Source organism: Sinohyriopsis cumingii, chromosome 8, assembly GCF_028554795.1.
Source record: "Sinohyriopsis cumingii isolate HCF-2022 chromosome 8, ASM2855479v2, whole genome shotgun sequence".
Lineage (NCBI taxonomy): Eukaryota > Metazoa > Mollusca > Bivalvia > Unionida > Unionidae > Sinohyriopsis > Sinohyriopsis cumingii.
Genome location: NC_142968.1, coordinates 64,528,072 through 64,544,037, shown reverse-complemented (window position 1 = coordinate 64,544,037; position 15,966 = coordinate 64,528,072). Strand labels below are relative to the sequence as shown.

At 34.5% G+C, this 15,966-nt stretch overlaps 1 protein-coding gene across 6 annotated transcripts in view; it reads right to left on the bottom strand.

Annotated features, from left to right (window-relative positions):
• Positions 1 to 606: 606 nt before the first annotated feature.
• LOC149793693 (uncharacterized) overlaps positions 607 to 15,966 on the bottom strand; it is a 55,925-nt gene continuing 40,565 nt past the window's right edge. For all 6 annotated transcript variants that reach the window (XM_089967675.1, XM_089967674.1, XM_089967677.1 and 3 more), the window contains one exon: positions 607 to 15,321. In XM_089967675.1, the coding sequence (XP_089823801.1) occupies positions 13,301 to 15,321 (2,021 nt within the window). In that variant the 3' untranslated portion in view covers positions 607 to 13,300. The remainder of the gene's footprint in view (positions 15,322 to 15,966) is intronic.

The window sequence follows — 15,966 nt, the reverse complement described above, 5'->3', positions numbered from 1 at the left end:
GCTATAGTATAAACCGTAGGCAATTAGTTGAATTTGAAATTTCTCATACTTCCTAACACTATCCTTTTTTCACTTTTTTAACATTTGTACACTCCAAGATAGCTATCGCTTACGTTACTCTCCTTTCTCATTATATATAAAATAAATGTTATATATATATATATATATATATATATATATATATATATATATATATATATATATATATATATATATATATATATATATATATATTCTCACATTTTCTTAGAATTATTTTATACACCTGTTCCGATTATAAACGTTGACCGTGATGTCATATGAATCACTATAGGTTTATGATGTCATTTTAAAAAATTTTAACAGTTTTAATACTCGCATATGGCACCTGTGTGTCTGACATTCACTTTTTGTTCTGTTCTCTTCTGTACTTATGTCTCCGTTTATAGCTTTGTTTGATGTTAATGAGTATTTGCTTACTTATCGGAATCGATATTGTGAAGATATTTCTAAAACTGATTAATCATCCAATTATTAAACACAGGCGACGTTCAAACTGTAATCTGTTACGTGTCTATCGTCTTAAAAAACTAAGAAACAGAAAAGAGCGAAAACCAACAAACTTGGTAAAATTCAACAAATAATTTATTTCCCTATAATACAATGTGAAAAATTAAAATGATCTTACATAATTGTGAATTAAATCACAAAGTGTTCTAAAATTTCCCAGAATTCCAAATATATAAAGTTCCAACTGAATTCCAGTGGTGTTTCAACAAATTCAATACTGAATGTGGTGATGTGCCTCTAGTCTCGAATATGATAAAGTGCCAATGGGGAGTGAAGCGATGTGCTAACAGCATTTTTATGTATCACAATAATATATTCCGAAATGGCCTTGTATGAATTCACTATATTTCCAAATAGTTTTAGTCCTGAATATTATGGAACACTTTATAATTCCAGTGAACAATAATTTGAATAAATAAACCCATCCCAATTAAAAGCTGAACACAAAAATAAAACAGATTTTGCTTTAGATGTTAAGGCAAGAATTGATACTTGTACGTAAACAAGATAACGTACACATCTACTTGACCTTGGTAGCAATTCATATTTTTTAAAATAATTATGTCACCTTAAAAGGAAATTTTCATTATGGAACATTTTAAGGTCAGAATCAAGGCTGTATCTTTAACTCAAATCGAAGTAAACATGTTTACAACTAACAAAGATCTAAATATTTAATCCCCAATGATCGATAAATATTAGCTATGTATTATGCTGTTTACAAGATAAATGCCACTGGTCAGGTCAACTATTGACTTGATTTAAAACAATGGTAAAGTATAGAATACAGATTTACATAACATTTAATAATTAAGAAAAGCTAACAAACAATACAAATTAAATTTACATAACAAACCGTGGGACTTTAAGTTAGCATGGACCAAGTCGGTAAAAAGGTCTCATACAATTTTTTACATACATATTCTCACGAGTCCTTTGAGACAGGAATAACTCCGTATTAGGTTGTTGGGTAATGTTTTGCGGTACGTAGAATAAAATATAAATCAACAGCTTCGAAATGTGCATTAAGAAATAATGCGAATGAGTAGTGAGAAAAACAATGCAAATGTGACATTAGTGACATTAGCGTCCATTGAATGTGTGGTTATTAGTTTGATCAGTGGAAAATTGTATGTGGTATTAGTGTGTTGAAGAATCTTTCAATCGACAACAAATGTCGTGTGGTCCGTGAAAACAGGAAAAACATCGACCTCACGCCGGCCTTCGTTATTATTTCTTACACTTCACAGTAAGGTACCGTTAGAGCCCTTACGTATTACATTATCTTAAAGAACATTCTCTTAATTGTTTTTTGTTTAAAATTCGTGTTTTTATAGTGGTGAAGTAAGCAAGCTACAGTCTTCATAAAAAATGCAACGAACAAACCGAAAAAACTAGTCTTTCACGATATTAAATATAGCGGTCTTTCGTGAAAGAAGCATCAGGTTCGCATTATGGAACGACCATTTAATTTTCTGCGTTGGCAGAAAGGTGGGAGGGCTACGTTTTTTTTTTTTTGTTGTTGTTGAGCCAAGGTTTTTACTTTAACCTTCATATGTTTTTTGTATATAAAAACACACCCAACTAATAACTAATATCATATACGTGTATAGTTTCATTTTCGACAAATTGGCGTAAGAATTATTTTTCAAACTTTTTGATTTCGGGGCAGGAAATCCTCGAGGTAGTCTTAGAATGTAAGACATAGCACATGTTGTTTTTGTTCTAATGCCATCACCCGCCAGAACAAAAATATCGGGTGATGTGTCTTACGTTATAGGACTAACCCTTGAGGATAAACGATTGGTCCCTCGAGTCATACTTAACTGACCTTTAGGGCTTAATAGCAAGGAGTTCGAATACAGTGCTAATAATCAGTTGAAGAAGTTCGCTCACCTGACGTTGAGGCTCCCTCTTCATGTAAATTTCTATGCGTGATAAGACCCTGAAGCATATACATTGGTCATGTTACTAAGCATTTTTAAATTCGTTGACCCTTAAAAGGGGCAGCTCGCCAAAAAAATGGGTAGAAAATAAAAAAAAAAATAGCATCACCATAAATAACCTTACGCAAACATAAGTAGTTTGGTGCGAGGTTTTCTTGTAAAATGAACGTCAGTGTTGTAGGATACACACATACAGCTGGAGAACACTGGATTGAATGCATGTTTAAGTTGGAGTAAGGGAGGTAAGCACAGATTTAGACGGTATGAATAGAGTATGCGAAGGGGAGATAATCTCATATTTTGAAGTTAAATAGGCTCGACATGTTTCCTTTGTATGTTAATTTTTGTTACCTATATACAGCATGGCTTATCCCACCTTTTAAATGCAAAAATTCAAACTCTTCGCAGGATACATGCTATAATTTCGCACACCTGACAAAGATTTTGTTTTGCTAATTTTGATGTCTCCAACCCCAACCAAACAATTATACAAGCCTATGTAGCACCAAAGTTTTGGTATCACGGTACCAATTGTTTTTCCATATATCTCAATGCTAATGTTTTGTGAAATAAATATACTTTTTATCCTACCTCTGCATGCATGTCACACACTGTCATAGAGAACAGTGCTTGATTGTCAACTTGACAAGGACAAAACCAGGTACTCCATTGCATTTAAGAGAGATAACTCTGTTGGAACTAGACAGGGGTAAGAGTTATCTTGTCACAACAGACAGTTTCAGCTGTGTACCACATTTTAAAATAATCATAAAAATACAAAATATGATCTAGATATGAATTAACATAATCTCACATGTTGCCAAGAGGCACAACTTTTTTTAAAAAGCCTAACAGAAAGTACAACTCTTACATAATGCACTAATCACAGTTTGTGTTGTTCTTTATTTCTGAATGCAATGTCCCTACACCTTATGTTACGCCCACATGGACTTGCGCAATTGGTACCGTTATACCTATGGAAGTGCTCAACGTCCCCACCCCTGTAATAGGTACACTCTGGTCAATATATGACTTTATTTCAGAATAAAACGCGATGTCAATTATTGGCTCATTAGCACCTATAACTTATAAAATTGACTGCATTTCATTAAATGACCATAATGCATTTAACTGTGAGTTATCAGTTGTATTTGTTGCATCTTTTATATTATTATGGCGACACTATCAAGCAGACACAGGTGAGCAGAGATACTCGCTAGCATAGAAAAAGCTTTGCCAGCACAAACAAGATCATGCAAAAGCTACCATTTAAGATATATACTGGCATAAGTCAATATATGTACATGTATTCATTACTTTATTTCAGCCATTATAGAAAATAAAATACATTTACAGCTAGCAAATACATGCACAGTACATGTATGCAGCATGATGACAACTTAATAATAATGTGCATGATACAATAATCAGGAAAACTCATTAATCTGGACATATTCACTGGGAACAAAGTTGTCCAGATTAACTTGGTTTCACTGTATTTAAATAGCAGTATTTCCAATATATTTTTCACTACAAACCGTAAGTGTGAAACTCTTTCAGTTTTTTCTATATATATAAAAAAAAAATTGTCAAAATTTTTGCAAAAGCCCACCTGCATTCTCTCTCTATTTATATTCACAATTAGACCTTCAGATTAATGAGCACAACAAGTTTCATTGCAATCCTTCTGTTACTTTAGATGAATGACTATAACAAATTTTGCTAATTGATATATCACAGGGAACTGATGATGGTGACTGGTGTGTGTGTGTGTGATTTGGATTTTTCAGTCATATCACTACGATGTCTGCAGTGTGGCAGTTTATAGTGATGTCTAGCACTGTGGCATCATACCGCATACATGCAGCATCATGTCCCACCCAGTCACATTATCCTGACACCAGGCTGACCAGTCCTAATGCTAACCTTGTAATGCTGAGCGCCTAGCAATTCAGCTGTTCGTACCATTTTTTAAATAAGTCTTTGGTATGACTTGGCTGGGGTTTGAACCTGCATCCTCTTGCATTTGAGATGATGAAGGAGAATAGAAGACAGTAAAATGCATAAAATTTTCTGGTCTAAGAATGGTAGAGCTATAAATCATTAAAAATTCTCGGTGAATTAAACAGAAGCTCAAAAAGAGACATGCATGCAAGATAAGAATAAGAATGTAGCTTGCAATATGAACTAAATTCAATGATGACAGGGTCTGAAGGCCACTATAAATCTTGTGTGCTGTATACACTCATTTATAAGTCAAGTCAAACTGCAAACAACAAAGATCCCGATCTTCTATCGTAGAATGTTATCTGTAATACTGACAACTCCTAACAAACTGTGCAGACCTGGATCTGCCAGAGTTTTATGCAACAGTTGATCTAGGTCTGTGCAGTTTGCAGTTGGACTCGTTTTATGAGGGAGTAGATATGGTAGAGACGTTAACTTTAAATTATGGCCATACTATTATTCAATGGTTTGAAAACATGGGTCACTACTAGATGAATGTATTTCCAGCCTTAGAATGGAGGCATGGTTGCATAGTTTACACTTTATTCAAAATCAAAAACGTTTATGAGACAAATACAAAACATTGATTGCAAAACATGTGTTAAATGATTGATAAAATCTATGCCAAGGAATGTACCAACACCAACTTTTGACTAACATTTGGCTAATGTGCATAAAGACTTTGGTCTGGGCTGACAGGAAAATACCTCAACAAGAGGTCAAAGTGGGACTTATATCATTCACCAGACTTACACAACAGCTGACTAACATTTCACTAAGCAGACCCATGTACTACTGTAAGAATGCATCATTTGTCAGCTATTTCCTAAACTTAATATCATGCCGAATTTACCTATTTTACTACATCCTAATACAAATTCTTTTTAAAAATAAAGGCTTAATTAATATGCAGTCTGTTACTCCTAACCAAAGTCAACCAGATCTTGAAGATAATAAACCAAATAATAAACAATATGTCTTCAGGAGTTGTGCATCTTCCTCATTACTGAACCTACACACAATCTTAATGATATAAAACTCAATTCCAAGTTTGACCAGAATCACATCAGAAATGAAGCCTCCTGAGTGGTAACAAGCTCAGCCAATCAGATGCGAGATCACCTCATTACCATGCAACCATGTGTTCTAAGTATGACGAAAACTAGATCAGAAATAAGACTTCTGGAATGGTAACAAGCTCAGCTAATCAGATACATGATCAACTAATGAATATTCATGGCTCTTACTCAATAATGAACCCATCCAAAATCTTGATAATATAAACTCATATTTCAAGACTGATCATAATCAAAATCTAAATTATAGCTTTCAGTGGCATTACAAGTTCAGCCAATCAGAAGCAAGATCACCTAATTAGTATGCATGGATCTTGCTCATTATCAACTCAGTTAAGGTCTTAATAATATAAGCATATATTCCAAGTTTCATTGAAATTCGATCAGAAATGTAGCTCAGACAATTCTGTACATGATCACCTTAATAAAATGAATGATTCATGATGAACAATGCTCCAACTGATGATGATGATGATGATGATGATGATGATGATGATTTTTAAAGCAATTTCATGATATTGTTTTTACAAACTTACTAAAGAAAGTAAAAACAAGACAAGTCTCATTTATGAGCACAGGAAATATCAAACATTACAGATACTAATTAATAATATGTACAACTTAAAAATGCATTATTTACAGTTTTACTGTGTAGTACAGTGCTATATATTTACAGCTGCAAACTCTGCAAGAATGTTGTTATTGATAAATTTTACATTTAAAATTGTTCCACTTTTCATAAATTTTTCTACAAAGTTGTTTAAATGTAAAAATAAATTTTGAAAAACCAAATTCTCTAACTGAATCAACACTGAAACAACATAGTTATGATCCCAAAAACATATTACATGGATATAGCATGTAGTGTGTGCACGTGTGTGTGATTAGGTGCTTATGCATAGCCTCCTGGGGCACCAAGGCTTGGAAGTGGGTGGGTGAATAACCCAAGCATATAATAGAAAAAAATGGGTCTTTACTAAAAGTACATTATAATTAAGATCGATACGCTATAATGTTTAAAGACTAGAGGTTAGAGTCTGAGATGCAGGAGGTTGTGAGTTTGAACCCCAGCCAAGTAATACCAAAGACTATTAAAAATGGTACTAATAGCTGCCTCACTAGATGCTCAGCGTTAAGAGATTAGTGTTAGGTTTGGTCAGCTTGGTGTCAGGATAATGAGACTGGGTGGGACATCATGCTATATGTCTGCAGAATGATGCTGCAGTGCAATACATCACTATACACTGCCTCACTACAGACATCATAGTGATATGGCTGAATATTTTTAAAGCTATGTTAAAAATCCAAATCACACAGACAGAGCTTTCTTTAACTAATGTGACATGTTAATGGCTCAATTTCTTGTGCCATAGCCAAATAATACTGATTCATAGCAACCATGAAGTCGTTTAATCTCTGTATAAGATATAAACGTTCTGGGTATATCACTGAGTGAATATGACTTTTAGAATACTGCTTTGTTGATTTCACTCACCAAAGCAAGGCCATATGTCTGGTTAATAAAGCCTCGATATTCAATTAACAAAAACAAACAAACAAGCAAACAGAGCTCTATTGATCCTGTATACCAATGAATAGCATCAACCATAATTAAGTAATAAGCAAATAAACAGTATTTCTTAAATGGCTGATCAACATGTATTTAGTTATTAATAAATGTAATTAGCCTTAAAAACTGTTTTTTTGTTGTTGTTAGGTACAAGGACTTCAGATTAGCCATTTGTCAGCCATAATCTGTCAGGGTATGTATCAGGTACTATTTAACCTCACATGCCCTTGGGACATTTTCTGGGTGTTTGTCTCACATGCCCTTGGGACATTTTCTGGGTGTTTGTCTCACATGCCCTTGGGACATTTTCTGGGTGTTTGTCTCACATGCCCTTGGGACATTTTCTGGGTGTTTGTCTCACAGATCGGCCCACTACAGTACCTGCTAATCATAATTAATCTGTCCCAGCATGTGTCAGGAATTTGGCAACTAAAATATGTATCCACATTAAAATGAGTTTTGGTATTATGTTTTTTTTACGTGTACAATTGAAATTGGGGATCAACATTTTTTTGTATATTCAGAGTTGGGGTTTCAGTTTACTGGAAAAAATGATAATATTACAGAAGGAAAAATTCAGGACTAATATCAATTTTGACTAAAATTTCAGTTTTGATCAGCTTCCCTGTATGTGTATATATATATATATATATATATATATATATATATATATATATATATATATATATATATATAGTAAAACATAGTAAATATTATTTATAACATTTCACAGGGGACTGTGAGTTTCAAAACATTATCACCTAGAAATATTAAATCCAAACTGTTTATTTTTCGGAAAGGTTTATGTACTTGTCTGTCTTGATTATGATGGAAATCAATGTAGTAAACAATTTATACTGGTATGAATACTGTCAGAACTCATAATGCTTTAACCAATTACATTTTGTAGCAATGGAACATGACAACTAAGTTTTTGGAATACAGAGCAATCAGGAATATTAAAACAGAAAATGTTGTATCCTGGAATGTAATAAACAATCTGCATTATATATATATATATATATATATATATATATATATATATATATATATATATATAAAGAATACAAATCATATGGCGAATAACAGTCCTTTCAAGTGCACTGGATCCAGCAAGGGATCACATGTGTCAGGGATTGATTAAGATAAATGCAATAAACTGACAACCAACAGTACAAAACTAGTATCTAACTGGCCTGAGTGATTTTGACTCTTTACAAAACTGTTTCTACAGGAAATAAACTTTTAAATTTATTATGTTTCAGCTGGTTTATATCAACTTGTTGAGGATTCTTTCCAGTAAAGTTTTGCAAACGCAATGGTTTTTCTGTTTTATTTGTTTGTTTTGTCTATGTTTTTTATCTGCCTTTGAAAAAGACTCATTAAAGAGATGAAAGTGCTCAGGCCAGTTAGATGCTAGTTTTGCACTGTTTGTTGTCAGTTTGTTGCATTTATATATCTATATGATGCTAAGAAATGAAAACTTGTGTTCTTGACAATATGATCTATATAGAGTAAACCCATTTTAAAGTGGTGCTTGTTTTTGTAGATCTGTATTGAAGTCTGCCAAACTAATAATTTTATTGTGTGATCCACAGCTTGAGAGCCAGTTGAATATATTCTTTCCAAGAACTTCTTGTGGTAAGCAGCCGATAAACAGTTTAAGTTGAAGCTGATTTCCGATAAGCTTCACTTAAATACCAATGCCAATATGAGGTTTTTGAAAGGGGCTTTGAAAGTCATTTTTTGAATACACAACAGTTGCATGTGGTAAACTGAGGTTTGTGGCTGATCCATGTGACTTATTTGGCATCCAGTGAATGAACAGTTTTCATCTTTGCAATGCGAATTTCTGAGAATATCATGTTAGCCATAAGATGGTTTTGATCTGCAGCACACACCTTGTCCTTCTTATGAGATATTTGATTAATGTTGAATTTAGTGTGAGGGTGTGTGTGTGCATGTGTTTGTAATGGAAATTAAATTTCAGTGTCAGCAACCTTGATCTAAGACCTTTCGACAACATGAAATGATTAGAAGCTGCGACTATCCAAATAAAGCATACCTCTAGAATTTTATGAAAATTGGGTTTAGTTATTAAGCAGAACCAAGAAAGTACTTTCATGTCCTCTGATCCTGAGCTATGACCTTTGGTTTAATCACAGAATCATTAGAGCCTGACCTCTGACCTCTGGTTTAATCACAGAATCAGTAGAGAGATGCCTTTCCTCAATTGTAACTATAAAAATTCATTCCAGGAAATTTGAAGAAAGTGGACCTGACATGTGGAACCAAAATTTAAATTTTTTGGTCTGATGACCTTGTTTTTTTTATCTCCCTTGGATCCGAGAATCAATAGGGAGGTGCCTCTGCTCAAGTGTAGACTACCTATTAAGTTTGATAAAAATCAGAACAGAACCATTACTTTTCAAGAAAAACAAATGAACAAACAAAAATTATCTCAGCTCCAGTGACCTTGACTTCTCATCTCATGGCCTTTGGAGCCAATAGGGAGTTATCCCTGCCTAAGTGTAGTATACCATTGAAGTTTTGATGAAAATTAGGAATTTTTTCAGCTCCAGTGACTTTGAACCCCCACAGAATATCTGGTGGTATACCCATGCAGAGGCATGTGTTTTTGGATTTTTAATGTAGCTTTATCAATATGAGTCATATCACTATATTGTCTGCATTGTGGCAGTTTATAGTGATGTCTAGCACTGGGGCATCATACAGCAGACATGTTGTACCATGACTAAAACATATTATTCTGACACTAAGCTAACCAGTCATAATAATTACCTCTTAATGCTGAGTGCCATGTAAGGCAGCTGCTAATACCAATTTTTATTAGTCTGTATGACTTGGCTGGGGTTCGAACCTGCATCCTCTTGCATCCAAGGTGGATGCTCTAACCTCTTAGGTCACTGGAGTGGTCCCAATGCAAAGGCAAACAAACAAATTCATGGAAAACTCCATACGAACCTTTATTTGTACCCTGTGAATGTATTTAATGGTCTTGTCCAGTGTTAATCCTTAAGACTACACTTTACAAATATGAGCAACTGTTAGGAAATTTGATTGGAAATAAAAGTCAGTTTAGACATGGCGCAAAGACAAGACAAGGCATCAATTAACATGCATCAATTATAAACAAAAATTAATCCAAAAGAATATTGCTCTGTAAAAGTTTCAGACAAGTGATAGAAGTGGCACAGGACCAACAATATATTACTGTATATAATAAAAAAAAATAATTAAAAAAATATAATAAAAAAAATGTCGGGATGCTAATTTCATGTTAGAATTTCACTATTGATGTATGGACTTTACCAATGGCAGTATGACCAGATCACAATCCATTAATTTTTATTTGGGGCCCCAGGTGACAGAGTGGTCTAAGATGCACACCTTTACAGAGTACTCACATCTCACGTTTGTCCACATGGGTTCAAATCTCAGCTTGGCCAACATGGGCATATGAGAAAGCTAGCCATTAGCTTAATGCAAGTCCTTGGTACTTTTACCACCAAATATACTAGCTGCCATGTACAGCCTATCATGTGCTAAAAAAAGCATTAAAACCCACAAAACCAAAATTATTTTTATTCAAAGAGTTCCAATCTTTCTTGGTATTTGGCTCCTTTGAACCAAAGACTTACACTTCTATTACATGAAATTATGTGACTCTATGATGTCTGAGAAAATGACCCAAAGAAACCCTAATCAATAGCATTAAAGCTAAATACAAAGGTTACTCAAAATCACTGGACCATAAAATATACATTTATGGTGACCTAATTTGTACTGTAAGAGTCCTTGTGATGCTATTACATGTGACTCCATAGGCCTGAGAAATTGAGCTAAAGGTTAACCAAAATCGGTGGACCATGAGATTTTCACTTAAGTTAATGCATTCCACATGATCAATATAAATATCAACTTATTAAGCTGTAAGTGTGCAAGAAAAATGACAAGCTATAAACCCAAAGAGAAATTCAATTAATGCAAAGGTTAAGCCCAATTATGGGAGTGAAATATGGATCACAGTGATCTAGTGTTCACTTACCGCTGTATTACTCATGATGCATGAAAACAACAAGATATGTAACTTCATAGTTAGAAATGCCTGAGAAAATGAGCTTATGCAAAGGTTAAACAAAATCACTGGACTGTAAAATATTGGTTGAAGTAACCTAATTTTCATTGAAAGGTGTTGTTCTCCATATGACACATCAAATACCAACTTAAGTGACTGTGTGCCATAGGGCCATAGAAAATAACATAAATGCAAATCATAACTTAGAGCAATGGAGACAAATTCAATGGTTAATTAAAATCAATGGATTATGAGATATAGGTCACAATAACCTAATTTTGAATGAAAGGTATTTTGCTCCATTTGATGCATTTAATGCATTTCAATACCAACTGATATAAATCTTTGAGTAATAGCGTCTGAGAAAATAACCTCAACACCAACCTTAACCAAGAGAAACTAAGTAAATGCAAAGGTTAACAATAATCACCATGAAATATAGGTCACTGTGACCTTCTTTTCATTATTAGGTTTAGTACATCTCATATGTAATTGCATACCATGTTATGTGACCCGATAGACACAGTTCATGATTAAATGAGCTAAATGTGAAAGTTAACCCAATTCACTGGACTGTAAAATATAGCTCATGGTGACCTGCACTGACAGTATAGCACTCCTCATCTTGCATCTAAGTACTAACTAGTCCAAAAAATCTGGACACAAATTAGTACCAATATGTTGGGTGTCTTGGAGTTCTGAGCATTGATCTGTTTGGGTTAAAATGTAAAATAAATCCCCCATTTTGTACTTTGACATGTTCTTAAACAGAGACAAATCCAATGAGAATATTCATCACCTGACGTTCACATGATAAATCGATAGACATCTGAGTCATATGACCATTACAAGCATTTTGAATATCCAAAGTCACATCTAATTAGTTCCTAGATGCTGAATGAACAGCTGCTTTATCTGAAAATGTAGTCCCCTGATTCAAAATGGCAACAGGAGGTAGGTTGGTGTTATTCCATGTGGATTTACAAGTTGCCCAACATTGGATTCAATACAGAAATATGACTCCTCAAGCATTAATGTCTAATACAATTACCTAAAACCAAACCCTCACTTGAGCTTTGATACCAGATATCATCAATCCATAAGCCTCAATTGCTCTGCAATGTGGTTAATAAAATTATAAACTGCATAGGCATTTTCTTTGAATCCTGACTAACTCTGAAGAGATGGAAAAAAGGTATGTTTTTACAAAACTTCAGACAGTATTAGTTTAAATATAACCCAATCTTTTCTGTGTAGTACCATGGCCTGCCTGTATCAAACACTTTTCACAGGTCACCATTAACATTAGGAATTCTTTTAATGTCCATTTTATTGGGCAGAGCAGAGTAAGTAAAATAACAAAAAGAATAAAAATTGTTCACTTTTTCTATTTTTCATAGTGTTTCACATTTTATTCTGGCAAACAAAATCCTCTTTCCTATTTGGTACATTTGTAAATGGTGTGACTTTTTCCTAATGATTCAATTATTGTCGTCTTGAAATGGGTGAAATTGCATGGAGTGATGATGTAAAAACTGCTCATCAAAGATAAATTTTCCTTTATAAAAAAAGTTTATTTTGTTTTAAATGACTGTTTAAAAGAATAAATGATCCAAATTAAATATTGATATTTTACACTTACATGCCATATGTACTCACCTATAAGTTGAGTCCAAGTGCAAACAAGACTGACCCCGATCTGCTGTGGCATTATGTGGTTGCAGATCAAGGTCTGACTTGAAAGCAAGTAAAGAAGTATGGTAATGGTTTCAGTTTGTTGACTATTATTATAGCTTTGTACTTTCCTTAAATCTCACTATTTCTCCCCTTTGAATTAAAGTATTTTGTAAAACGCGCAGTAGATGTAGACACCTGTACGTAGATCAGTAATATAAAAACACCAATATAATTCATTTTCAAAATTAAACTATTAATTTACTAACTTCAAAAAACCTGCTTTTCAACATTTTTCCAAAGGACTTAAATTCAATAGCAGTTTCTTCCATTTCTTATTTGCTTGTCATTCTAATTTTGACACAAATATGATGAAATATCAAACTCTCGAAGCATCCATTTCCTTCCGCATTTCAGCTTCTTTTTGATGGAGCTCCTGATACTTGACGTAAGCTCTTTCCTTGCCCTCTTTATCACCAAGGTCACCAAACATGGAACTAAGATGCCAGAATGCAGAGGAGCTTCCAATTTTCTCAACCAGCTGAACAATGTCTGTTAGGTGCTGCCCAAGTAACTGTATCTCATTCCTGGCGGAGTACACTTTTTGCAGTGTGATATACACATTCAGCATACTGTAGCATGAGAAGTCATTTACAAAGTCGGCATGTGCCTTGCCATTCATTTGTTTGTGCTCTTCTCCTGTTGAGACCGACTGAGAGGCTTTCTCTTCCCATTCTTTTTGCCTATGGATGCAGTAGTATAGAACTTGCAAAGCATGGTTACTATTGCCAATATGATTAAGGTATTTAGAAAACTGGCAGCTGAAAGAACATATATCCCTTGCAATATGCTGAGGTACCTGAGCATCTACATACTTCCCACAAATGTCTGCTGGAAGTATATGTCCAATCCTAATTAGCTCTTGACCATGGTATGAGCTCATTTCCTGCATCAAAGAGGTTGCCAGTTGGCCCTGGAATCGTTCATCACAGTACAACAGAAACCAAGTAATTGGAACAATACCAACATCACTGATGGCTCCGTGGATGAATAAGTTAATTGGTATCTGGTCATCGCATGTGCAGACAGCTAATCTATCTTCATATGCCTGGGTCAGACGTTCATAACCCTCTTTGTAGTTTTCATTTCTAACGGATTCCTTTGCTAATTCAATAGTTTCTGGTACGAAAAGTTCCAATGTTGTTATGCGTGCACTTGGGTAGATTTTGAATTTCTGAATATTATCTATGACCTTTTCTAGAATATCAGTTGGTTTCCAGGTGGTCTCCATCAGCAGCCTTACATACAGAAGGATGTCTGACCGCAGATTTCCCAGAATTTCTTCTACATCCTTCAGTTTCTCTGCATCAGTCGCATCCAGCAAATTGTGTCTTGGGAGAAAGTAACTGGGCAAATTTCTTTCCCTGATGCACTTCAACAGCTCATCAAACATAAAGAAGATACATGGACCAGGATGATTTCTCCAATGCTCAGCTGGGACTGTTTCACAAGCAAAGAAAAATGTTGTTTTGTAATAAATAGCTCCTAAGAGATTCTTTCCTTTGAAAACCTGATTGCAGATTGCCTTCCAAATTATGTAGCAATAACGCTGCTCATCAGAAACTGCTTGCAGTGCCAATTTCTTCTCAGCTAATGCAAAGGAAATCTGAAACTCCACTTCTGGGTACTGGCTTTTCTTATGGGGCACTGGGAGGACAAGACAACCTTCATTAACAATATCATGAATAATACTTTCTGGGGGCCAACCTTCAAACCGTTTTCTGGATGCCCATTTCTCAGCTGACTTAGGCCAATATAAACATTGAATGCCTACAATATCTCTTACCTTAATCTTCTTGTACTTAACAGTGTATGGATAATAAACTTGTTTTGGGCTCTTGAAAAAATTATTGCTGATATATTTTATGGGGCTGCCTGGAATATGGGCACCATGAGCATGTTGTATTGACGGATTGGCTGATATCAATCTGACAAAACCAGGATGTACTGTATCCTCTTCCATGTACAGATGGTTAATACTCTCACTGAGATGCGATTGTTTGATAATCTGGAGGTCCTGTCTCACAAAGATTTCTGTAATTTCTCCCCAATCATGAGATAATCCACACTCATTGGACACATCCAAATCTGGGCAATACAGGCCTTCAATGACTGACCCCACTAATGTTTTAACATATGTCCTCTGATGAACTGTATTTCCAGGACAAAAAGCTTGCATATCACTTTCACATGACACCATCTCATTGGAAACACTATTGGCCTCTTGCACGACTGTAGCAGGAGAAAATGTCTTCTTGAGGGCAAAAGAGAGGTGAATTCCAGGACAATTACTCCATGTATCAACATATGTTTCTTCAAACATCTGGACCTTCTCTCTGCCTGAAGTAGAGAAGCAATTTTATCAATTTTTTTCATACATTTTCGAAATTGTGAAGGCCAAGAAGTTAAAAAACATTGAAAAAGATAATTAAAACCCATATTTAGTTTGAATTTTAACATAGCCTCAAGGGCAATTATTCTTTGACTGGAATCATTCTCTATTAATAATAATAATAATAATAATAATAATAATTTTTATTATTATTATTATTATTATTATTATTATATTCATAAAAAACAATCCCACCCTGCCACCAACAGGAGGAGCACATCTGAAGTAACCAGCAATATACAGACTGGTATGGGAAACTGATGTTGAGTCAATGGGAGTTACATGCCTTGCACAGAGAGACACCATGATCCAGGTTGGTCTTCAAACCCTTCACCCACTGACTCAGTCATTGCTTACAAATGAGTCACCATGTGCTGAAATATACCATAATATACTACGCATTAAGGTGTATTAACATACCAAGTTTCATAAGTTTACGGAACTCTCGGTAGAACAGTCCCCTTCCAGGGCATCTGGTTTCTGGTTCTGGACTCTCAATTTTAAAAACTGGTTCAACATGGGTCAACAGTTTTTATATACACTATTGGATCCTTAGTTTGGGAAAAATGTGTCTATGGACTTCCATTTGTAAA